The 26,102-nt window shown below is 38.3% G+C and overlaps 1 protein-coding gene across 1 annotated transcript in view; it reads right to left on the reverse strand.

The window, feature by feature from the left end:
• The window catches only part of RFX7 (regulatory factor X7), a 123,649-nt gene that overhangs the window by 18,430 nt on the left and 79,117 nt on the right, over positions 1-26,102 (reverse strand). Inside the window, exons 3-4 of the mRNA XM_004374595.3 lie at positions 19,803-19,885; positions 18,149-18,271 (exon numbers count right to left, since the gene is read on the reverse strand). Coding sequence (XP_004374652.1) covers positions 18,149-18,271; positions 19,803-19,885 — 206 coding nt within the window. The remainder of the gene's footprint in view (positions 1-18,148; positions 18,272-19,802; positions 19,886-26,102) is intronic.

The following is a 26,102-nucleotide window of genomic DNA, read 5'->3' on the forward strand; positions in this document are numbered from 1 at the left end:
GGGTTCGAACTGCCAATCTTTCAGTTAGCAGCTGAGTGCTTTAACCACTGCACCGCCACCAGGGCTCTTCAACCTGATTACCAAATCAAAAAACTAAACCCATTGCCGTCGAGTTAATTTAGACTCATAGCAGCCCTAGGACAGGGCAGAACTGCCCCACAGGGTTTCCAAGGGGTGGCTGGTGGATTCGAACTACCAGCCTCTCCGTTAGCAGCCGAGCTCTTAACCACTTCGCCACCAGGGCTCCAAACCCCCATTAGTGCCAAGAGAAACGTACTCTGTAATGCAGTAACTTCAAGTGGGATTGAGAAAACAAGCCAAGAGTCTTAACTACTAATGGAATCAGGTGTTCTATTTTTTTCTAGGGCTGCCAATCAAAGATAAAAGGCCAATCCCTCCTCGATACCAGTTCAGCAGCAGACTAAGGCTCTTTTGACTGCCAAGACCTTCCTCATAACTACTGGCCTTTGGGGAGAGCCACTACCTAGAAAACACAAGGAAGAGGAGTCAGACAAGCTCCAAAGCAATTCAGTCGTATCTCCTCACATTGCCTCATTTTAGCATCAACTAGAGCAGCTTCTTGACGAACAAGCCATGAGGTAGAGAGCCAAAGTGAGAGAATCAGGAAGAAAGGAAAGGGAAACAACTGGAGACATGGTGGGCAGGGCATGACGGTAACCGGGACTTGAGCCCTGTGGACTGCTGACTACCCTGACAACACTCCTAGAGGGCCTGAAGTCACGACATCCAAGTGGGAGGGGCTCAGGAAGAGCTAAGGAGCCCAGGGAGCCTTCGTACAGAAGGAACGGGGACAGGTCTGCGTAGCTGGGACAGCGTGATTTCTCTCGGTTGTCCCCTCCCTTTCCCCACAATGAATCCTACCTACCCTCTCCCTCTTGGGGGTGTGTGTGCCCATTCCACACACTACCAACAATGATGACGAGCAGGAAAGAGAACTAACATATAATGAAAATTCCCTATATGGGAAGTATTAAGTTAGATACCTCATATTTAAATTGAAACTAAATGTGATATTGACCTACAGGGGTCAGGGGTCAAGGTTCAAGGTTAAGGGGCAATTATTTTGGGGTGCTGACAATTTAAACAAATTTTATCAAATCATCACAATTTCAGTACTAAATCAATCAGTCGTCTTAACGATAGAAAGAAAGAAAAAGTGAACAAACAAGGCTCTTTTGCACTTCAGGGTCTTGACACGTTTCCTCGACCTGGAACGGTACTTTTCATATCCTTCAAGTCCCAGCTTAGATGTCCCAATTTTGAAAGGGTGTCTTCTGAGTCCCTTATATAAAGCAGTGCCCTCCTGCCCCATCCCTGCCTCATCCCCTCAGGATTTACAGTCACGTGAGGGTTAATGTGCTTGTCGCTTGCCTCCTCCACTAGACTCAGTTCCATCAGGATAGCCGCCGCTCCCATCTCTTCCACCACTGCAACCTCAGCACAAGAACAAGATTTAAGAGTCACACGAAGTCCTCCTGTACGCCATAGTTACAACTATCAGAAGGACGGAAAAGAAAAAAAAAAGAACCAAAAGCAACACACTCTAAACTTCAAAAAAGACTTAAAAAAAAAAAAAGCACAAAAGTGAACACTGTTCAGTGACTCCTATGACAGCGCTGGTAAATGGGCCCAAAGAACAAAAGTAAAAAAAAAAAGCAGAGCAATAAAGCTAATGAGAGAGATGATATCCATTCTACACTCCCTCTGTGATTCACATTTTATAACATTTTTTCACTGCATTAGTACACCAAAATTTTTACTCTGGAAGAAGGGGTAGGTTAAGAGGTTGGTAACAAAAATAATATTAAGTTATCAAGATGATCAATGCAAAATTTGCCTGTCAAATAGAATTTCTGCTGAGTGATTTCAGCAAATGATCACTCACTTTAATCTAGTTTTTGATTTTTACTTATTCCATTACAAGACAGGAATTCATCTTTTGGAAGGATGACTTCTTTACAATGAGCTTATTTTCAAAGTACTTTTTAAGTGGATAAGTATTGTGATGGTTAAGATTATGTGTCAACTTGGCTGGGCCATGATTATCCATGTTTTAATGTAATCACTCCCATGATTGAATATACTGTGAGTTGCCAATCAGATGAAAGGGTGTCTGCTTGGGGGTGTGCCCCAAATCTGTATATAAGCAGACGTTCTGGCTTTTCGCTCTCTCTGGATCCTGCGGCTGCTTCCTGTCATCTCATCTCCCGTTCTTGGGACTTGAGCTGTCAGCTTATCTGCCGAACCTGGGATTCGTCGATCTGCACAGCCTGAGTGGGAGCCCTGCTCTGTGACCTTCCGATCTTGGGCTTGCCAGCTTCTGCAGCTGTGTGACTTGGAAGAGGCCTCTACACTGATCCACCGACTTGGGACGTTCTAGCCTCTACAATCGTGTGAGCTGCTTCCTTGATATAATCTCTGTCTCTCTATATATTTATACACACTTTACTGGTTTTGCTTCTCTAGAGAACCCAGCCTAAGACAAGTATTAAAACTACTTTATAGGCATATAAACAGATCAAAATATTCCTTCTGGATCAAATGGCAGGCAATATCAGGAATAAAACTAAATGTTTATGATTCAAACTTCTATTCTGGACATCTCACATATCACAGAGAAAACAACAAGAGAGTCTCAATTTAAAAAACAATAATAACAATACCAGGAACAGGTCCTCAATGCCTTAACTTTGTGTGGTGTTGTGTGACCTGGAAATGAATTCAGAAGTTGTCTAGTTTAACTTCCTGCCAGATGCAGACATGGCCAGACTCCTAATGTGAACACGTGCCCTGATGGAAAGGGCTCTACACTGTAAAGGCAGCCTATCCAATTTTTAGCAATTCTAATTTTTAAAGACAAAGAATTCCATTGTTAGAGTCCCATCCCCACTGGAAAAATGTGGATATTCAATGATTGTTTTAAAATCTAATTTCATAAGTATTATTAGACTATTTATTCATAATTTTGAAACCAGTGCTAGATAACAAGCCATAGGTCATTCCAGGCCATGTGGGGATCTTGGTTAGTTTACATCTCATTTTCCTGCTTCATAATTTTAACTGCAGGTTGATCAGGCAAGATATGGTGTCAGTTAACACTTAACTCAGCGTCATATCATATTTATGCAAGAATCAAAAAAAGGCAACGAACAGAGAATGTTCCGTTCACAGGATAAAACTCTAATGTCATTCTTTAAATGAGACCATTTGTTCTTCTCTCTTTATAAAAAGTATGCTCCATTTTAAGACTTTGAAATTAAGCTTAACATTCCACATGACCACAAACAAGTCACTCAAAATCCACGGCAGCAATTCAATTTTTAATGTTTTTTCATGCCATTTACAAATTAACAATATAATTTAAAGGTAGATATTGTTTTAAAGGCATAAAAATAAAAACAAACATAAAAGACAGGTGACAAAATACAGACAGAGGCTATCTAACAATACTTGACTTTTTTGTGAGCTTTGTGTGCATTTAAGGAGCCCTGGTGGCTCGGTGGTTAAAGCATTCAACTGCTAACCAAAAGGTCAATGGTTCGAAACCACCAGCAGCCTGTCGGAGAAAGATGCAGCAGTCTGCTTCTGTAAGGATTAACAGCCTTGGAAACTCGATGGGGTTGCTATGAGTCAGAATCGACTCAAAAGCAGTGGATTTGGTTGGTTTTGGGTTACATACATTACCTCATTTGCTTGTCCCGACAGCCGTAAGGCATATATTATTACTGTACACAATTTGTAGATGAGGAATTTACACAGAAGTGAACCTGGAAAGGATTTTAGTCACCTAGTCTAACCTACTCATCTTACAGATGAGCTACTTTTGTTGCTAATTAATGACTGTAAGCATATTAAAAGCTTTGAAAACAACCAAAATTATATAATTTTTTCTAATATTTGTAAAGAAAAGAATTTATTAAGAGATATCAATTTTTTATTATAAAACTCGTTTCTTACCGAGACCTACACTGTTATTTTGGTGAGTCTTAGCATTCTTTTATTACAGATGATCAACAAGGATATGGAAATTTAGCGAGGTTCTAAAGACACAGTAGAATTACATTCCTTTCGAAGTGTTAATCAAAGAATGCATTTGCTAGGTAATCTGGAAGATAAATGAGGAAAAAGTAATATGGTCAAATATCAACCTGGTTTGAGCCTGTGAAAGCAGAACAGTTGTTGAAATCTTCTAATACTTCTTAAGCGGAATTAGATCTTGATACTCTGGAAACAAAAACTCTTTGAAACTGCCTGACTTTGACCAGATTCCTGAGAATTTAGAAGGTGCCGTAAACACGCAGGGCTGTGCACAACACCAGGAAAGACATCAGAAGACCCTAAGATCTCACCTCTGACTACCATGCAGACTCTCTGAAAGCAGGAAGCGCAGGCTAAGGCAGAGTTGTTAACTAGCTGGCTGAATGCTGACAGCAGGCGAAACATGCACACAGACGCCCTCCACAAAGACTGAGAGACTTATAGTTTCCAGGTGTTTAAAGAACTTTGCCCCATCATTAGCTGAATGCTAAGCTGAGGAGAAACTTTACTGGTCACACAAGACAAAGAAAACAGATGTTACAGAATTAGTTCAGAAAAGTAAAAACCAGAAAACAACTACCACAACAGCAGCAACAACAACGAAACCTGGGCAGGCGGAGAACGTGACGTTCAGAGTGCACACGACATTATTGTAAACATACAGTTTGAAGCAAAGATTATGGCACATACAAATAAATAAGAAGTGTAGCCCATGCACAGGAAAAACAGAAATGAATAGACACTGTCCCTGAGGTGGCCTAGATGTTTGACTTACTAGACAAAGACTTTAGATCGGCAATTTTACATATGTTCAAAGAACCATGGGAAACCATGTCTCACCAAATAGAGAATATCAACAGAGAAACAGAAATTACAAAAAGGAAGCAAACAAATTCTGGAGTTGAAAAGCACAATAACTGAAATGAAAAACTGACTAGAGGGGCTCAAGAGTGGATTAGAGCAGAGAAGAAAGCAATGGCACATGTGAAAATAGTCAATGGAAATGATCTTGTCTGAAGAACAGAAAGACAAAAGAATGAAGAAAAAGAAACAGAGCTTCAGAAACCTGTGAGGACTAATATACACATATGGAAGGCCCAGAAGAAACGAGAAAGAGAGATGTAGAAAGAATATTTGCAGAAATAATATTCAACACGTCCTGTATCTGATGAAACACATGAATCAAAACAATCTAGTCTTAAGTAACAATCTAGTTTGAAGCTGGAGAAGAACCCAGAAGGATAAACTTAAGGAGATCGACAATGAGACACTTTATAATCAAACTGTTGAAAGCTGAATACAAAGAGAGAATCTTAAAAACAAGAGAGATACAACTCATCAGGTACAAGGGATCCTCAATAAGAGTGACAGCTTATTTCTCATCAGAAACAATGGAGGCCAGAAGACAGTGGGATGACATATTCAAAGCGCTGAAAGAAAAAGATTTGTCAACCAAGAATTCTACATCCAGCAAAACTATCCTTCAAAAATGAGGATGCAATTAAGACACCGCCAGTTCAACAAAAACTAAATTTGTCACTAGCACATATGCCCTACAAGAAATACTAAAGGGAGTCCTTCAAGCTTAAATAAAAGGACAAAAGATACTATATTTTTATGCAAATAATGCACACGTTGTATGTTTGCCAACCTTTCCCTCCTCCCATGAGCTATTTCTATAAGCACTGCTATGCCTATTTTTTTACGTTGCTGTAAAAAAAAAAAAAAAAAAAGTTTAGAGCATAGTGCATTTGGATACTTAAAATGGAACAGTTGGATATTTACATTAAAAAAAAAAAAAAAATTAGCATAGCACACTTACAAAAATACCTTGTGGGGGGAGGGAGTAGTTGGCAAACAAACGTAGAAGGAGCGTGTTATTTCTGCAAAAGTATGACCGTAACCCAAGCTCACACGAACAAGAAAGAGCACTGGTAAAGGCAACTGCACGTTGTTAGTTGCTGTCGAGTTGGTTTCAACTCACCGCGATGCTATGTACAACAGAGTGAAACACTGCCTGCTGCCTGGTCCTGTGCCATCCTCACAACTGTTGTTATACTTGAGCCCACTGTTGCAGCCACCGTGTCAGTCCATCCCGTTTGATCTGCCTCTTTTTTGCTACCTTTCCAAGCATGATGTCCTTCTCCAGGGACTGATCCCTCCCGATAACAAGCCCCAAGTACATGAGACATAGCCTCGCCATTCTTGTTTCTAAGGAGCATTCTGGCTGTACTTCTTCCAGAACGAATTTGTTTGTTCTTCTGGCAGTCCATGGCATATTCAGTATTCTTCACCAACACCATAATTCAAAGGCATCAATTATTCTTCAGTCTTCCTTATTCATTTTCTAGTTTTCGCAGGCATAGGAGGAGACTGAAAACACCATGGCTTGGGTCAGGTGCACGTTAGCCTTCAAGGTGATATCTTTGCTTTTCAACCCTTTAAAGAGGTCTTCTGCAGCAGATTTGCCAATGCAATGCATCTTTTGATTTCTTGACTGCTGCTTCCATCGGTGTTGATTGTGGATCCAAGTAAAATGAAATCCTTGACAAACAACTTCAATCTTTTCTCCATTTATCATGATGTTGCTTATTGGTCCAGTTGTGAGGACTTTCGTTTTCTTCATGTTGAGGTGTAACCCACACTGAAGGCTGTAGTCTTTGATCTTCATCAGTAAGTGCTTCAAGTCATCTTCACTTTCAGCAAACAAGGTCGTATCATCTTCATAACGCAGGCTGTTATCGGGTCTTCCTCCAATTCTGATGCCGTTTCTCTTCATATAGTCCAGCTTCTTGGATTATCTGCTCAGCATACAGACTAAGTATGGGGAAAGGATACAACCCTGACGCACACCTTTTCTGACTTTAAATCACACAGTATTCCCTTGTTCTGTTCGAATGACTGCCTCTTGATCTATGTACAGGTACCTCATGAGCACAATTAAGTGTGCCGGAATGCCTATTCTTCACAATGTTACCCATAATTTGTTATGATCCACACAGTCAAATGCCGTTGCATAGTCAATAAAACACAGGTAAATATCTTTCTGGTTTCAGCCAGAATCCATCTGACATCAGCAATGATATCCCTCATTCCACATCCCCTTCCAAATCTGGCTTGAATTTCTGGCAGTTCCGTCGATGTACTGCTGCAGCCACTTTTGAATGATTTTCAGCAAAATTTACTTGTGTGTGATATTAATAATATTGTTTGATAATTTCCACATTCAGTTGGATCACCTTTCTTTGGAATAGGCAAAAATATGGATCTCTTCCAGTCAGTTGGCCAGTTAGCTGTCTCCTAAATTTCTCTGCATAGATGAGTGAGCACTGCCAGTGCTGCATCCGTTTGTTGAAACATCTCAACTGGTATTCCATCAATTCCTGGACACTTTTTTTATGCCAATGCCTTCAGTGCAGCTTGGACCTCCTTCTTCAGTACCATCAGTTCCTGATCATATGCTACTTCCTGAAATGACTGAATGGCAACCAGTTCTTTTTGGTAGAGTGACTCTGTGTATTCCTTCCATCTTATTTTGATGCTTCCTGTTTCATTTAATATTTTTCCGTAGAATCCTTCAATATTGCAACTCGAGGCTTGAATTTTTCCTTCAGTTCCTTCAGCTTAAGAAATGCCAAGCGTGTTCTTCCCTTTTGGTTTCCTAACTCCAGGTCTCTGCACGTGTCACTGTAATACTTTACTCTGTCTTAAGCTGCCCTTTGAAATCTTCTGTTCTGCTTTTTTACTTCATCGTTTCTTCCGTTTGCTTTGGCTAATCGACATATCAAGAGCCAAGTTTCAGAGTCTCATCTGACATCCATTTTGGTCTTTTCTTTCTTTCCTGTCTTTTGAATGACCTCTTGCTTTCTTCATGTTTGATGTCCTTGATGTCATTCCGTAACTTGTCTGGTCTTTCATCTTTAGTGTTCAACACGTCAAATCTATTCTTGAGATGGTCTCTAAACGCAGGTGGGATATACTCAAGGTCGTATTTTAACTCTGGTGGACTTGTTCTAATTTTCTTCAGCTTCAACTTGAACTTGCATATGAGCAATTGATGGTCCGTTCTGCAGTTGGCCCCTGGCCTTGTTCTGACTGATGATACTGAGCTTTTCCATTGTCTCTTTCCACAGATGTAGTTGATTTGATTCCTGTTCTGGCAAGGTCCACGTGTATAGTCACCGTTTATGTTGGTGAAAAAAGGTATTTGCAATGAAGAAGTCACTGGTCTTGCAAAATTCTATCATGCAATCTCCGGCATAGTTTCTATCACAAAGGCCATATTTTCCAACTACCAATCCTTCCTCTTTGTTTCCAACTTTTGCATTCCAATCACTAGTAATTATCAATGCACCCTGATAGCATGTTCGATCAATTTCTGACTGCAGAAGCTGGTAAAAATCTTCAGTTTCATCTTTGGTCTTAGTGGTTGGTGCGTAAACTTCAGTAACAGTCATATTAACTGTCTTCCTCGCAGGCATATGGATATCATCCCATCACTGACAGCACGGAACTTCAGCATAGATCCTGAAATGTTCTTTTTGATGACGAACGCAACGCCATTCCTCTTCAAGTTGTCATTCCTGGCACAGTAGAACATAATATGACTGTCTGATTCAAAATGGCCAATACCAGTCCACTAATGCCTAGGATATCTATGTTTATGCATACCACTTCATTTTTGAAAATTTCCAATTTTCCTAGATTCATACTTCGTACACAACATGTTCCGATTATTAACGGATGTTTGCAGCTGTTTCTTCTCATTTTGACTCATGTCACATCAGCAAACGAAGGTCCCCAAAGCTTGACTCCATCCTTGCCATTAAGGTCGACTCTACTTTGAGGAGGCAGCTCTTCCCCAGTCGTCTTTTGAGTACCTTCCAACCTGGGGAGCTCATCTTCTGGGACTATATCAGACAATGTTCTGCTGCTATTCATAAGGTTTTCACTGGCTAATTCTTTTCAGAAGTAGACCACCAGGTCCTTCTTCCTAGTCTGTCTTAGTCTGGAAGCTCAGCTGAAACCCGTCTGCCATGCGTGACCCTGCTGGTATCTGAATACCAGTGGCATAGCTTCCAGCAGCACAGCAACACGCAAGCCCCCACAGTACGACAAACTGACAGACGCATGGGGGAAGACTTAAAATATTAACAATATCATTATTATCTATGAAAGTGATACTATATGTATATTTTCCCATCCTAGATATATTTATATTTTCCTTCTTAAAAAAAAAAAAAAAAAACTCTAAGAAGCTATGTTAGACTCACTAAAAGATAAAGGATATCTCCTTGAACAATCATATTTCAGAGATGTAGTAAGAACTTCAATGAAATGGTAATTAGTTAGATTTCTCAAAGGTAATAATGGGCTGAATAACTGTTTGTTGTGGGGGCTCTCCTGTGACTGTAGGATGTTTAACATCACCACCCCTCTTGTGACAACCAAAAAAAGACTCCAGATATTGACAAATGTCCCCTGGGGAGCAAAATCATCCTTGGTTGAGATCCGCTGCTCTACAGCTGCAGGTGTCAATCTTTGCTCTCCACTGGGAACACTCGGTGAGATTTGAAAACTCTCAACGAGCAGCTGCAGCCCTGACCAATCATATCAGAATCTCTAGGGCATGGAAACCAGACCATAGTGTTTTTTTCAAAGCTCTCCAGGTAATTCCAGTGTTTAGTCAAGGTTGAGAATGACTGCTCTAAAGTGAAGAGTTCATTCATATAACTTCTCTCTCCTTTCTAGGAGATCTATGAACTTTCAGAAGGAGAGGGCAGGTGATAGTGTATTAATAGAGGAACGCTGCTCATTTCTAGTCTGGCTACTAGACAAAGCAGTTCATTTCAGGGAAGAGCTTCTAAGAACTGGCTGGGTAAGAGCAGACTTATTACAACACATTTAATTTCAGTAAACAACGTTTAAATTTACCAACACACCTGTCTCAATTTTTAACCATGCATTTAGAAATTCAACAGTATTGCTGCCAATAGGTGGCAGCCTATCACGAAGGAAGGAGGAATTCCTCAAGAAAGAGAGAGTAAAAGAGAGAGAGACGAGGTGAGTAAATAAGATGTTTCCCAAATACATGGAGAGATTTTACATCTTGACTGTTGACTGATTTCTTCTAGAGGGTTGTGGGACAGAATGTAATGCATACAAACTGGGCCGGATTACTCAATAAGCAAGGTACGCGCAGGCTTACTTGTGCATACTTACTAATCTGTAGTGAACAATTTCACTTGTTTTTCACCAGGTCAAAGATATGGTGAAACCCATGTGAAACTGTTCACTACAGATTAGTAAGTAAACACAAGTAAGCCCATGCGTACCTTGCTTACTGGTTAATCCACCACTGCATACAAACAAGATAATCTTTAAAGTTAATTTAGGGTTGTTAAGCATACATTTTCACTATATTCTCCCATCAAATTTATTTACTCGAATTATTAGAAAATGTAGTGACTTCTGCCGAAGTAGTTTCAATCAAGGTAGAATACGGTGAGTTGCAGAGTGAATGAGGGGTGAAAACAAGGTAAGACAACCTTACTGTCCTGCCTATACTGACAAAACATCTCAGAGATCTGAAAGGTGCTCTGACTTAGGCTGTCAGGATATTCATTTAACAACCATTTAAAGTGCCTATTAAGTGTTAGGTTCCTACAGGGAGTTAAGGTAAGCTTGGAAGACAAGAAAACTTGAGCTACATAATCACACGCTGTGTTGCACTGGTAAATGCCAAAATAAATGAAGAATTTTGGTTAAATATGATAGCCTGACCACGTAATTAAAAAAAAAAAAAGTCAATATAAGGAGTAAATATCCCCCTCTCTGAGGCACAGAGTAATAGCCGTCAGGTATCATCTCCCCAGGCAGGAGATCTAGATTAACCCTCTGCAGAGATTTAAATGGAGTCATTGGGATTCAAGCAGACAGCAATGATGAGGTGGGAATCTAAAACCAGTCAGGAGGGTTGAGGGGTGTGGAGGGTGCAGATTTATTAAATCTGCTAACAGAACAATTTGTTTCGTTTTGTTTTTTAAAATCCAAAAACACATAAAACCAAATAGAAATAAACCATAAACCCTGGTGGCGTAGTGGTTAAGTGCTACAGCTGCTAACCAAAAGGTTGGCAGTTCGAATCCACCAGGCGATCCTTGGAAACTCTGTGGGGCAGTTAGTTCTACTCTGTCCTATAGGGTCACTATGAGTTGGAATTGACTCAGTGGCAATGGGTTTGGTTTTTGGTTTGAAGTCTAATTTGAAAAAAGAAAAGGAAAAAAAACTAACATACAAAGCTAGGGATATGAAAAGGGATATAACAGACACAGAAGATATTAAATTTCTAAGAAAATAGTATATATAATACTAATGCGAATATATTTAAAAATCTGCATGAATTCCAGGAGAAATGAATTATCAAAATTGATTAATGAGGTGAAAACCTAATCAGAGGAAGGAAAACAAAACAAAAACAAAAACAAAACAAAGTTGTCGAAGAATTGCCTCAACAAAGGCTCTGGGCCTAGATGGTTTTATAGTTCAGTTCCTTCAAACTTTCAAGAACAAATGAGTCCCATGCTCTATAAACTGTTCCACAGTATAGAAAATTAGGAATAGAGTTCAAATTCATTTTATAGAGCTGGCCTAACCCTGATTTCCAAAACCTGACAAAGACAGCACCACAAAAGAAAATTACAGACCCAATCACTTATGAATATAGACCCAAAGATCCTAAATAATATACTTGCAAACAGAAATCAATGGTACACTAAAAGAATTACACATCTCAATAAAGAGAGAACATTTATTTTAGGAATAAAAGAAGAGTTTAATATAAGGTAACACCTATAAAATATATCACAGGGATAGGTCAAAAAAAAGCACCACATAATATGTAATCTCAATAGATGTAAAAAAAAAAAAAAGCATTTGATAAATTTCAACATCTATTTCTGATTTTTTAAAAAAGCAAAGTCTTGGTCAACTATAAATGATTCATCCTTAATATCACAGAACTGTAAGAGAAAATTATGCCTATCATTGCTATTATTTAAAATTGGAAAGTCTATTAAATGTAATAATAAAATTAAAAAATGAGAACGACACATAGGATAAACTGTCTAGCCAGAAAAGTCAAAAGTAACAACTAAAAAATTAGGACTAAAGTTCAGTAAATATAAAATGTACAACACAAATATAACAGAAATCTGTATCTTTCGTAGAAACTAAACCCAACCTACTTTCTAAATTAGAAAAATATTTTTAAAAAAGAACCATATTAATGATCACTTTCATAAACACATGTGATTATCAGAATTCAAGAGTTTCAACAAATATAAAAGTTTGCAGTGGTATGTAAACTATCTTTTCATGCTGAAAGCGCCTTCAAGTTTTTTGGCTCTATCTTAATTTGGTAGCATTTTAATTTAATTGCATAGTAAAATAATGGGAAAATATATTTTTCATAATATAAATAACACAATAAAAAACACCAAAGAATACACTTAACTTGAAAATTAAGAGAACTTAAAGGAAAAAAACCTAAAACTTCACTGAAGGCCATGAAAGAAAGATGTGAATTAAGAAATATACTTCTAGATCAGAAGTTAATATTTTAAAAATGTTCATATTTAATGCAATCTGATAAAGTTAGAAAAGTGATTCTGACTGAAGATCTTATGAAAAAATTAATTGGTCAGAAAATAAAACCAAGGAAAATTTTGAAACAGAGGGATAAGGAGGGAGGACTGACCCTAGCAGCTATTTAAACATTTAATAGTTAATATCCTTAAAAGGGTATGGTACTGATGTAAGAACAGAGAACATAAACGCAGAAAACTGAGTCCCCAAACAGGCTTTAGTTAAGTATAAGAATTAAGTCGATAAAAGTTATATTATAAATTAGCATTAAAAGAAAATTCAATCAAAGGGGTTGGGATAATTAGTTAAGCATTTGGAAAAAATAAAATTAGTGCTGTATCTAATAGCATTTTTACCCAAATAAATACCAGATGGACTGAAAGATTAAACACGAAAAATGAAACAGAATTCATTCAGCTGCTAGTCGCAAGGAAAGTTGTTTTGAAACAGCAATTTGACAAGCTACAAAGGAAGAAAGTGGGCAGATCAGACTACTAAAAAAAAAAAAATTCACCTAAAACTACAATTAAATAATAAACAACAATCTTGGAAAAATATTCACATTTAATAGTTAATGTCTACAATATATAAAGACTCCTAATCATTAAGAGGAGCCCTGGTTGCATAGTGGTTAAGAACTCAGGCTGCTAACCAAAAAGATCAGCAATTCAAATCCACCAGCCGCTCCTTGGAAACTCTATGGGGCAGTTAGTTCTACTCTGTCCTACAGGGTCGCTGGACTCCTCACAACAGTAACAACAATCATTAAGAAATAGACAAGTAAAAGACAAGCAGAGACACATTAGGAAGAAATACATTTGATGAATTATAATCAAAGAAATAACCATGATACAATGTTTAGAAAATATCCCAATTCTAAGAATGTACACTAAATTATATAGTCAAGAATGTTCATTGCATTGTTATTTGCAACTGTCTCCCACCCAAGAATTGCATAAAAAATGAAGCCAAATTTGGTAAGACAATAACAAGAATATATATACACAAAAAGTAAGCACTGGTAAAACTAACGGAATAAATAAACCAAAGTGGTTATTTTTAAAGAGTAAGATTACTGGTGTTATTTTTCTTTTATAACTATCTACCAAAACTTTCATTGTGAATACACACTACTTTCTAAAGTAGAAAAATATAAAAAAAAGAACCACATTAATGATTGCCTTCACAAACACATGTGGTTATCAGAATTCAAGAGTTTCAATAAATATAAAAGTTTGCAATGGTCTGTAAACTAAACTATCTTTTCATGCTGAAAGTGCCTTAAAGTTTTTAGCTCTATCTTAATTTGGTAGTATTTTAATTTAATTGCATGAAAATACAGTTAAAAGAAGCTAGTCATTACTGTCTTAAACTACATTTTCATTTTTTTTCCCAAAAGGATTTTGATTTTAATGACTATTAAAGGCATTGATTTTCACACAAATACATCTAAACATCATGCAGTGAATTATAAGAGAGGCCATACACAACAGGAATAGCTTAAAATAAAGGTATAAATCAAATATATTAGTAATATCATGTTTTCAATGAATATTTGAAACAAAATGAATTTAAGATTGATCGTTTTAGGCTAAGGTTTTATTCAGAAAACCTCATTTAGGGACTCAAAAGAGGCAAAACGACTAGTTAAGTAATAAAGGACAAAATTTCTCTAAAAATTGTTACTGACAGGAAGTGCTATCTTCTAACTGAAATCTCTTCTGTGATTTACAACTCTTTTTCTCTTAAAAAATATACGGCTATACTCCACTTGCATTTCTTTGTTGTTGTTATGTGCCGTCGAATTAATTACAACTCACAGCGACCCTAAAGAACAGAGGAGAACTGCCCCACAGGGCTTCCCAGGCTGTAATCTTTATGGGGGCAGCTCACCTTTCTTCAGACAACACAATTTTAAAACTTTTAACTAGTTATTTCCTAATACTTAATCTACTTCTTGTCTTCTTGCAGTCTTTCCACATTTTCCACATCTTTCTAATTATTTAAATCCACCTGGCAAATTATGGTTTTAGGCAATCAACTGGGAGATTAACCTTAAGCTTTCATATACTATAATTCTGTGGAAACACCACCATACTCTCTTTTTAGCATATGTCACACTGTTAATATATATTATAATAAGACACATCTCTTATGATACCCATATTATTTGTATGCATGTATATTAATTATATGTAAACCAATTCATACTTTCAGTAGCTTATTTAGCCACACTAAATGGAAATCCTATTGAATTTTATTTCTATTTGTCCAATTTGTTCCACCTACTCAGTTTGTTATCACTCAAATTTAACAAGTTCACTTTCTCACCTATTATGAACCACTCATCAAAATGTCAAACCTTCTTCTCATTAAGGCTCATCAGTTAGAAAATAAAGTCCTTATGTGGAAGCGTATCGTGGGTGAACAGAAACCAGGAAATCTGAGTTCTAGCCTTAGATTTGCCCCTAAGTAGTTCTGTGACACTGGAGAATGTCAGCTTCTCTGGGCTTCAGCGTTTTCATCTATGAAAGTGGGGCACCAGAGCACTAGAACGCTTACGGAGTCCATTCATACACTGAGATTTCACTATCAGCATCAGGGATTAGATTCCATCCAATCCCTCGTAGGGTTAAATTAGTGCCTTCTATGTGTAAAACACCGCGGGGATACACAGTGAATAAAATCCAGTCTTACTGGGATGTTTTTTCCACTATGGGACAGACTGAGGGGAAATTACCAAGAAGAAAATACCCAGACTCAGGTATTTTGTGTACAGTACTATACTGATTATGAAGAGAAGCAGCATCATCAGCACAATTCTTTCAAATGCCACAAACAAAACTAGTATTTCTTTCCTAGCCATGCTATTATCAAAATTTTCCCTTACATGAGACTTCCTTTTTAAATTTTGTTCTCTGTAAAGTCACTTCCTTTTAACTCCACTGCTGTCTACTGAACTGCAAATTAATCACTCAAAATGAGAGCTCCGACTCCTTCCCACACACAAGGTGATGCTGCTGGTTTAGTTTGCTTAGGAAAAACCTTTAACTTTTCTTAGCAAAAAAAAAAGTATAAGGATTTATGGAAACCTCATAAAAAGATTTTATTGAAAAATGTAGAAAAATATAACCATGTCTTGCCCAAGGCAGGAAACTTTTAGGAACATAAACACCACTTCAATGGGCAGGGTCACACTTCAGCAAACACAGGGTGCTGTCTCTAAAGTGCTACGGAAAGACATCGCTTCAGAAGTACATGGTTATCCTTGGTTCCCTTATTTTTTCCCATACAAAAATTTATACATATATTGTTATGTGACCCTAATTGCTCTCCCTATACTGTAACAGCACAGTCCTCCTTTCCACCCCTGATTCCCCATGTCCATTCAACCAGCTCCTAACCCTCTCTGCCTTCCCATCTCACCTCCGGACAGAAGCTGCTCGTTTAGTCTCTTGTATCTACTTGAGCTAAGAGGCACACTCCTCACGAGTATCACTTTATGTCCCACAGTCCAGTCCAATCCCTGTCTGAAGAGTTGGCCTCGGAAATTGTTTCTGTTCTGGGCTGACAGAGAATCCAGGGGCCATGCTTTCTGGGGTATCTCCAGTCTCAGTCAGACCATTAAGTCTGGTCTTCTTACTAGAATTTGAGTTCTGCACCCCACCTTTCTCCTGCTTGAGTTCCCTTATTAATCCATTATGGAAGTATTATACATTAATTTACCCAATTTGCCTTTTGGGAAACTAGTAAGACATCTTTGGATGATTAGTTCCTCAACATTTCCTACTTCAGACAACTTTTAGAATTTTAGAGCTCAAAGAAACCTGTAGATCTTCAATCGCCTCATTTTATATAGATGAAGCAACTGACGTAAGTGGTTAACAGACCTGTCCAGGTCACACAAATTTAATGACAGAATCCTTTCTCTTGATCCTCCATCCAGGGCTTCTTCAACATATCACATAGGTCTGCCTGATATTTATAACCTTTACTGAATTCAGATTTGTTTCTTTGAAGTTCCAGAGGGTTATCTCTATGTTAATTAACTTGAATTTACTGAATAATTCATATTTACTATAAATGAATATATATATACATGCATATATTCTTGGGAAGGGCAGGGACTTTATCTGTCTTATTCACTATATCCTCAGAACTTACCACAGGGTCTGGTACAGTGGACTGTTGCAGACTGAGAAAATGAACTTTATAGACTTGGATCATATGTACTCTCAGTTTTAATCTTTCTAAAGAGAAAAAAAACTAAAGCTCTTTAGTTTAACTTTGTTCCCTTGATGATTTCAGACATTTTTCTCTGGACTTTCTCTAGCTCCAAACATTTCTAACATTAGGTAGTCAGAATTTAAAATGAGGGCAGGAAGTTTCTTTTTAGATACCAATAACCTCCTGAACGGGGGCACTGGTGGTTCAGTGGTAGAAGTCTCGCCTTCCATGCGGGAGACCCAAGTTCGGTTCTAGGCCAATGCTCCTCATATGCAGCCAACACCCCACTGTCAGTGGAGGCTCGCGTGTTGCTATGATGCTTAACAGGTTTCAGCGGAGTTTCCAAAATAAGACGGACAAGGAAGAAAGACCTGGCCATCTATTTCTGAAATACAGCCAATGAAAACCCTATGAATCAATAGTCCGATCCGCAACTGCTCGTGGTGATGGCACAGGACCAGGCAGCATTTTGTTCTGCTGTGCACGGGGTCACCAAGAGGTGGGGCAGACTTGACGGCAGTCAACAACAACCTTCCCGATAAACGTCGCTCCTCTGCATTATCTTACACGGGGTAACAGCAGCACTCACTGGACACTCTTCTTACCAATTGCATAATTACTTCTAAAAGTCTAAATAAATAACACACTTTAGTTTTTCTTTATGCACTGACTTACTGTCTTCTACTGTCTCTAGCCCTAGACACACCGTTTTTCTCATCCTTAAGAACTCTAAAGGAATCCTTTCATTCAGCTGTTCTGCCCTTTTATTACAAGTTACCATTGAACTGACTCCGACTCATGGTGACCACGTGTGTATTAGAGTAGAACTGTGCTCCACAGGTGGCACAAATGATTAAGCACTTGCCTACTAGCTGAAAGGTTGGCAGTTCAAACCCACCCAGAGGCGCCTCGGGAGACAGGCATGGTGATCTGCTTCCAAAAGGTCACGGCCTTGAAAACCCTATGGAGCAGTTCTACTCTGCACACATGGGGCTGCCTGAGTCGGAATCGACTCGATGACAATTAACAACAGTAGCAGCCCTTTATTACAGACGCCACAACAGGAGCCTGAGCTTGAAGGAGCCTGAAACTTCTAAGTGAAAATCCCATACATCAGCTGGATATTCACCAATGATAAAGCAAATCACTGAAGCCAAGTACAGTAACTCAGTTCTTTAACACATCAGCAGGCCTGCTGTGTGCACGTAATACTCACTTGTACTCATCATAGACTTCCTGCTTGGGGAGGGAAGTCTCAGGATGTTCCTCCAAGGTATTCCGAATCCAGGAAAAGGCATGCATTTGCTGTGCCCGACTAGATGACACGGCATTCTGATCACTAACCATAAAAAAAAACATGTTTTAGCTGAACGCGACAGTGGTTCATTGATAATTTTTTTGAGCTAGGCCTAAATGCTCCACTAAATAATTGTGTGCAAACCTGTTATAAATGACCAAACCAAACTCAGGACACTTAGTTAATGTCTGCTTGTCTGTATACAAATTGTCCACTGTGGTGGTGGGACATATTGCACAGCTAGCTTCCAGCTGAAGTCACTGCCCTGTTCCCTCCCTCTGGAGGCCTCAAAAGTGACACAGGTGATGGAGAACCGACGATACAAGGCGTTTGTTTCCGCCACAATTACCTCCAAGAGGATATTTTCTTACTTACCTGCCTGCTAATTTGCCTGAACTTAACAAATTATCAAACTTTTAGGGTAAAAATTATGGAAAAAATTGGTTATTTTCTATTTAATCAGTACTCTCAAAGAATATATATAGAAAGTAACTATCCTGGAATCTTACTAGAGCACTTGATGCTCCAGAAGGGAATTCACGTAGACAGATCTTGACGAGACAAACCTCCCCTACAGTCCTACCTGCCACGGGGTGCCCTGCCCTGGCCATCACCTCCACCCAGTCAATCATCAGTACAGCAATAAAAAGTAGCTTTGGTGGGGCTTCTACAAAGTCAGTAGGCAAGCCTTCTACTGACAAATTAACAGTTAACAAGGATATACAATTTATATTACATGGCAGAATAATTTATAAACTAATCCCATGAAAATGACACCCAGGATGGCAGGAGAGAAGCCGCTCTGTTGGTTCTGACATCCAACACAGCTAACTGTGAGAAGAGTTTATTTAGATCGAAGGAAATACTGAGAAAGTTTCTGGGATGCAAAATGATTTAAATAGTTATGAAATCTGGTCTGAGGTAGAAAAGGTCAAAGTAATAGGCTTTTTATTCCATTTCCTTTTACTCACGAACAATTTTAAAGTAACAGAATGTCAGGGATAACTTATATGAATTGAGTAATATTTAAAAGGGTAAGGAAACTCTTTTAAGAACAGAATGCATCAGTGAACAACTTCTCTCCATATTTTCTAGATGAGACTTTCAAATATTTTTAATAATGAAAATACTGTAATACCCCAAACAGTTAAAATATCTTAAATTCATATGTATCAACGTTCTATACAGGAAATCTCACTTTTTTTTTGTTTTAAAACTCCTACACTTTAATCTTCATAATACTTGTCTGCTTATTCTTTGGTTTTCTGTTCAATTTTCACAATCCCATAAACTGTGTGACTACATCCATCCGTCTGTAAAATATAGCCCAAGCTGCATTTCCCAGCATTCACCCAGGTGCGCAAACGAATTGGCAAAAACTGTAGGTAAACCCTTAACCAAGTAAGAGCGAAGACTAAAAACATCTACTGTTTTACCGTTCTGTTTTCCGATGGCTCCAGGAATACCTACCGTAAAACAACAGCCACCACAAGACACACACCAGCACGCACATCCTTAGGGGTGTCCTGTAAACACGGTGATCGGGGCAAAGACAAAAACAGACGTAATGTACCTTTTCTCTCCATTGCTGACACCAGAAGGCAGCTGAAGGTAGAGGTAGAGTTTCTCTAGGTCTGTAAACTTCTCAACTTCTTGCTGGTTACAAAAGGTTAAAAAGAAAGATGGTTTTTTTAAAACTTGTTTTTCCCCCAACAAAATTTACTAACACCTCCCTAAAAAATATCGTCTAAATTTAAACTAGATTAAACAACTCACTCTGCCAAAGAAAACAAAACCTAGGCTTTTTTCTCATCACGAATACAATTAAATTGCTTGATAAATTCACTGCATACGAAAAATTAGTTAATAAGAGAAAACAGTACTTTGCTATTAATTCTTATATTTTCAGTATAAATACAATCATAGATTAACATAGACAAAAGTCTCTTATTTGATAAGGGAAGGTTATATTGCATTTCAGGAAAAAGTACTGGCCTGGAAGTCAAGAGAAACAGTTATTAGTCAGTCTTCCCTTAACCACTAACTGGCTATGAGGCTTCAGTGCTCGGGCAAATTTTCCTCACAACTGTAAAATGGATAAGATGACTTCTAGGCGCCTTTTCTGGTTCTCAAATATTAGAACATGTGACTGATGATGCTATTGTCTCCTGTGGATGGAATTAAGATGAGGAATACTGAAGTACAACTATCATCCCTTTCTGCTGTAATTATTCTTTGACTTGCAACAGTGGCTGCTAGAACCTACTTCTAAGATTCTCTATTACTATTGTTTCTGCAACTGTGTCATTTCGTTTTTAAATGCATTCTTTAAAATAATTTCTGCATTTCTCTGTAGCTTTCTTTCCCAGCTGAGTTTCCTATATAAACAAACAGAAAAACCAAACCCATTGCCATCAAATTGATTTCGACTCATAGGAACCCTGTAAGACAGAGGAGAACTGCCCCGTAGGGTTTCCAAGGAGCGCCTGCTAGATTCAAACTGCTTCAAATGTGCCACAAATCCTATGACAATAAAAATATTCATAGTAAAATTTTGGTGGTCTAATTCAAGGAAAACTCCATTGCAACTGAAAATGTGGACAGATATTGACATTCCTGGTGGCAGAATTTATTCTAACATAATAAATAAAAAAACTCCCAAAAAACCAAAGCGAGTTGATTTCAACTCACAGCAGTCCTACAGAACACAGCAGCACTAACTGCCCCATAGGGTTTCCAAGGAGCTGCCGGTGGATTCGAACTGCAGACGTTTTAGTTAGCAGCCGAGCTCTTAACCACTGTGCCGCCAGTGCTCCTTACATAATAAAACACAGCTTAAGCAGAGCCAATAAAACAAAGTTTAAAATGATATGATTCAGCCTATTCTTATTCCCATCAGAATTCATCCATGAAACACGTAATCTATTGCCTCCCCAATCTACATTTTTCCATCCCACTGCGATGGGGTATTTTCTAATCAGCTCCCTCCAATACTCCCTAGTAGATTTCGCAGCTATACCCTGTGCAGCTCCAAGAGAAAAGAACAAACCCACATCCCCTTCTCAAGTGTTGCTGATCATCATCTTGTCTCCAGTTCCCAGGTGTTGCGTCTGGAGCGCGCTTCCTTGGTGTCCTCACCCTCTCCTGTACTCTTCCAGCCTCTTTATTTTCATTGCCACTCCATTAGTCCAGGCAGTTAGCTGAGCTGTCCTTCTTTCAACAATGAAGGAGAATTCATTTACTCGTTTTTAATTTTTTCATTCCACAAATGATTTAAGATGGCCATGAGTTTCTGCTGTACATCACAAAGACTGGAAATTGACAGATGAACAAGACACAGCCCTTGCTCTTTTGGAGTTCACAATGATACTTAGATCACAATGTTCAACTAGTCTCCAACCTCTCCTCACTGAATCTGCCTTAAAAAATGGTTCCTAGCATAATTCTAACCCACAAAAAAAAAGACCAGATTTACTGGCCTAAAGGAGACTGGAGAAACCCTGAGAGGATGGCCCCCAGACACCCTTTTAGCTCAGTGGTGAAGTTACCTCCGAGGTTCACTGTTCAGCCTGGGAGTGGACAGCCCCGTAAAACCAAATGAGACTAACGAGGTACAGGAGTCCAGTGACAAGGGCCAGAAAGGCAGAAGGGGACAGGGAAGCTGGTGATAGGGAACCCAAGGTTGAGTAAGGATATTGCTGATGTGTTGTGAGATTGTTAACCATTGTCATAGGGCAACATTTGTAGTAACTGTTAAATGAGAAACTATTTTGTTCTGTAAGCCTTCATCTTAAGTGAGAATAACAGCACAATTCAAAGAGCATAGTCAATGTCACTGAACTGTGCATGTAGAAATTTTTGAAATGGTGTATCTTTCACCAAAAAAAAAAGGCTGAGAAGTTACAGGGTTGATATGTTGTGGGGTTGTTAACCAATGTCATAAAACAACATGTGTACTTCTGTTTCATGAGAAACTATTTGTTCTGTTAGCCTTCACCTGAAGTACAATTAAAAAAAAAAAAAGGTTCCTAAAATACTTTTTGTCAGATATTACTAATATCACCCACTTAACCAAGAACTCAACAATGCCTATCATATTAAATCCCAAACAGGTTATATTATAATAATAAAACATAAATATCATTATGGGCAAAGTCAGAAAATTCAATAATAACATCACTTTTGATCACTAAGTGTAAAAAAAAACTCACACTGTTGGAGAACCCTGGATTCTAAATAGCTTTAAATTTTTACATACACTGGATAAAGGAGTAGAGAAGAAATCCCAAAATAGAGAAGAAATTCAGGGGATATTTGAAATTATAGTGCCAACAAGATGATTTAAAGAAGGATATCAAATTTCAAGTTTTAAAAGAGATCAAACTCATTTTTTGTTTTTTTACTTTTGCCATTTCAAACAATAAAATCTTACAAAGGTTTTGCTATGTGAGGCTCAACATACAGTAGAAGAAAATATCTGGAGAGTATAAAAATTCTTGGGAGGAAAATGACCGAACTCAGCCTGAGTTCACCACAGAGATCTCCGGTTTTGGATGTACCGTGTCATTCACTGCTAAGCACTGGCTTCCAAAACAATGCTCAGCAGTGTAGGAAAGGACCTAATCTCCTATCACTGTGGTTGAAGATCTTGTATGGAAGCTCATAAGGACCTTTTTCTCACACATTTCAATCTTTGCAAGAAGATATCAAAAAAGAAATTAATTTAAATGTCAAAGACATTTCAGGACACCACTTAGGAGAATTTTTAGTAAAAATCTCCGTTTACTCCCAAACAAGTGAGCAGACTTTGCACGTCACTGTCCCATTTTCATAAGCATACATTTATGAAGCTGGCTTTTCTGAACCTTTGCTATGAAAACAAAGCAATGACACAGACTTAATGTTGCAAATTACACTGTGCTTTCATCTTTCACATCCTGGATAAGAAAAGCTTGTAGTAAACAATCAGATACAATATTCACTTTGATATCGTGTGATAAGAGGGGAAAACAAAGGTGTAAGGCAAGATATACAAGATCAAGTTACTTCTGGAGGTTTTCAAGGTGAAGTCTGGAATTTGAATCCTACTACTCAACCGCCTTCCATTCTGAAGCTTTGGCTGACGAAGAATAGTCACAAAAGGAACTAGTATCATGGCACCATCTAACTCCTTCTGTGAGGTGCACGCAAGTCAAGTGGTGAAGAGAACACGTGACAGACATGGTGCTCATCAAATGTTCCACCCGCTCACCTCCTCTCCCAGCTTCCCTTGCGGTCAGCTTGGGGCCATGTGGCTTGCCCAGGCACTGAGCAGAAGTGATGTATTACACTTCTCGGCTGCCCAGTTAAGAATCAACGTGTCACCTGCATCCCTTTCCCCCTCTGTTGCCACCCTGAAAGCCACAGGTGTCCCTGGTGAAGCTGCCACACAGGAGGTGTCTCTGTTAATGTGGGTGCCTAAAGGACTATGTGGACGGAGCAGGGGCCTCCAATGACTGGTGCCATATATACTACGTGAAAAAAATTAATTTTTGTGGCTAGGCTATCGATGTTTAGGCTTATTTTGTTGCTGCGGCATAGCCTAACCCGTCCTGATTAATGTAGAAAGTTAAGACAGTTCCCTCTTCCCTCTAGCACATCTGAGAGAACTGAAGATCCCTTGTATATATGCAAATTGAACCGTAAGAAGTGGAAAAAAAGGGCTCCTCCCTATAACTACAGAAGTTTTCATTCACACATTTTTAGAACAGTACTTCACATTTTGAAATGTCCAATTATATTAACCAAAAGTATAAGATATTTATGTTTATCAGATGGGGCATGGGCTAAACAGCACTAAGCAGCACCAGTTTAGAACACACAGCCTTCACGCTTCCCTCCACTTAACTTTTACTCAGTTTTTAAAAACGCAACTCTACTACATCTTCTGCACATGATCCTAGATGGCTGTCTGCTCCTCTACTTTGGGCCACAACATTTAGTCATTACAGTGTTCAATTTCTACTCAACTACTTAAGATCCTGGTTTACCCAACTCAGCCCCCCTTTGAGGCAGAATCCTGACAGATAACGCCCATTTAATATTTTACATTTAAAATGATAAAGTGTTTCAAAGAAAAGTAAAGAGGTACCCATGTATCACTATCCACATTTAAAAGATGCTAACCTTTTGCCATATTTGTTTCATCTCTTCAACTTTATCTTTTCTAAGATCTATTCATGTTAAAACCTGTATCATTCATTCATTCACTCACTTTTAACAGCTTCCATAACAGTACTGTATGGACTAAAACCAGTTTATTAATTTTTCTACTGACAATTACTTATTGTAGTTTCACTATTTCAAACAGTTGATGCAATGAAGACTCTTACTTGTGATGACTACTGTCAAATTATACCCCAAAACTGTTACACCAATTTATATTCTCAACAGCACCGTTACAATTTCTCCACATCTTTGCTAAAACTTAAGTTTTAAATTTTAGCCAATCTTATGGGTGTAAAAAAGTATCTCATTGTTTTATTTCACCCTTTTTTGATTGATGGTGAGACTGGGCATCTTTTCGTATTATTAATCATTTGTGTTTAATATACTGGTTCTCAAATTTTAACAAACAACAGAATCACTGAGAGGGCTTGTTAAAACAAAGAATGTAGGGGCCCCACCTCCAGAGTTTATGATTTAGAAAATCTGGAGTGGGGCTTGAGAATCTGGATTTCTAACAATTTCCCAGGTAATGCTGAGACTGTTCAAGGCACTGCTCATTCACACCCTCTGCCCATTTAAAAACAGGGATCCTTATCAAGTTGTCTGTATACTAATCCTCTCTGGGGACGTATGTCCTGCTAACGTCTTCTCCCAGTTGTAGCTTGACTCTTCATTTTGTTTTTGGAGTCCTGGATGCAGAGAAGATTTTAATTCAAGGCAGTAAAATGGATCACTCTTTTCATTTATAGTCTGTGCTCTCTGTGTCTTGTTTTTGAAATCCTTCCCTATCCCAATGTCATAAGACATTCTTGTTTTGTCTTTCACATAGGTCTTTAATCCCTCTAGAATTTATTTTTCTGTAAAATATAAAGTAGGAATTTATTTAAAAATTTTTCCACAAGTTAGCTAATGGTCCCAGTGCCATTTATTGATTGCTTCACCCTTTCCCTACTGCGTTCAATGCCACATCTGTCATGGGATTCTTGCTTATTACATGTTTTTAAAAATGGCATTTTTACTTTGAGCATTTAAAAACATCTTCTAATTTGAAATCTAATTGTTTAAAAAATGACAACTTATCCCTGAGTGGGTCATACAGCAAAATGTATGATTCACTGACTATTCTAGACTTTGTCATGATGATGATTGATATTAAGATTATACTAGTTGATAAATTCAAAATGAGGTATTTTTCATATAAAAATATCACCCTGTATAGTAATAAAGTAGCTCTGGTGGGGCTTTTACAAATCTGAAGTCCAATGGCAAATCTCCTACCGACAAACTCACAGTTGATAAGGATACAAACGTATATAAAGACGAATGACACAGCTGCTATCTGAGCTGGACTGGCCCTTGAAATCCAATCTATCTGAAGCAGTAGGACATGGTGGTAATGTATAAAATCCACTGCCTTCGAGTTGACTCCAACTCAAAGTGACCCTACAGGACAGAGCAGAACTGCCCCGCATGGTTTCCAAGGAGCAGCCGGTCGGATTCAAACTGCCAACCTTTTGGTTAGCAGCCACCAGGGCTCCATGGTAAGGTATAGGATACAGAATTAGAAGACTGTATCTGTGTTCCAGATTTGCCATTCATTAGCTTTGTGATACTGGGCAAGCCATTCAAGCTGAATAGCAATTTTTAAATTATTTAACAGTGATAA

This window comes from Trichechus manatus, unplaced genomic scaffold, assembly GCF_000243295.1.
Source record: "Trichechus manatus latirostris isolate Lorelei unplaced genomic scaffold, TriManLat1.0 scaffold00030, whole genome shotgun sequence".
Taxonomy (NCBI): domain Eukaryota; kingdom Metazoa; phylum Chordata; class Mammalia; order Sirenia; family Trichechidae; genus Trichechus; species Trichechus manatus.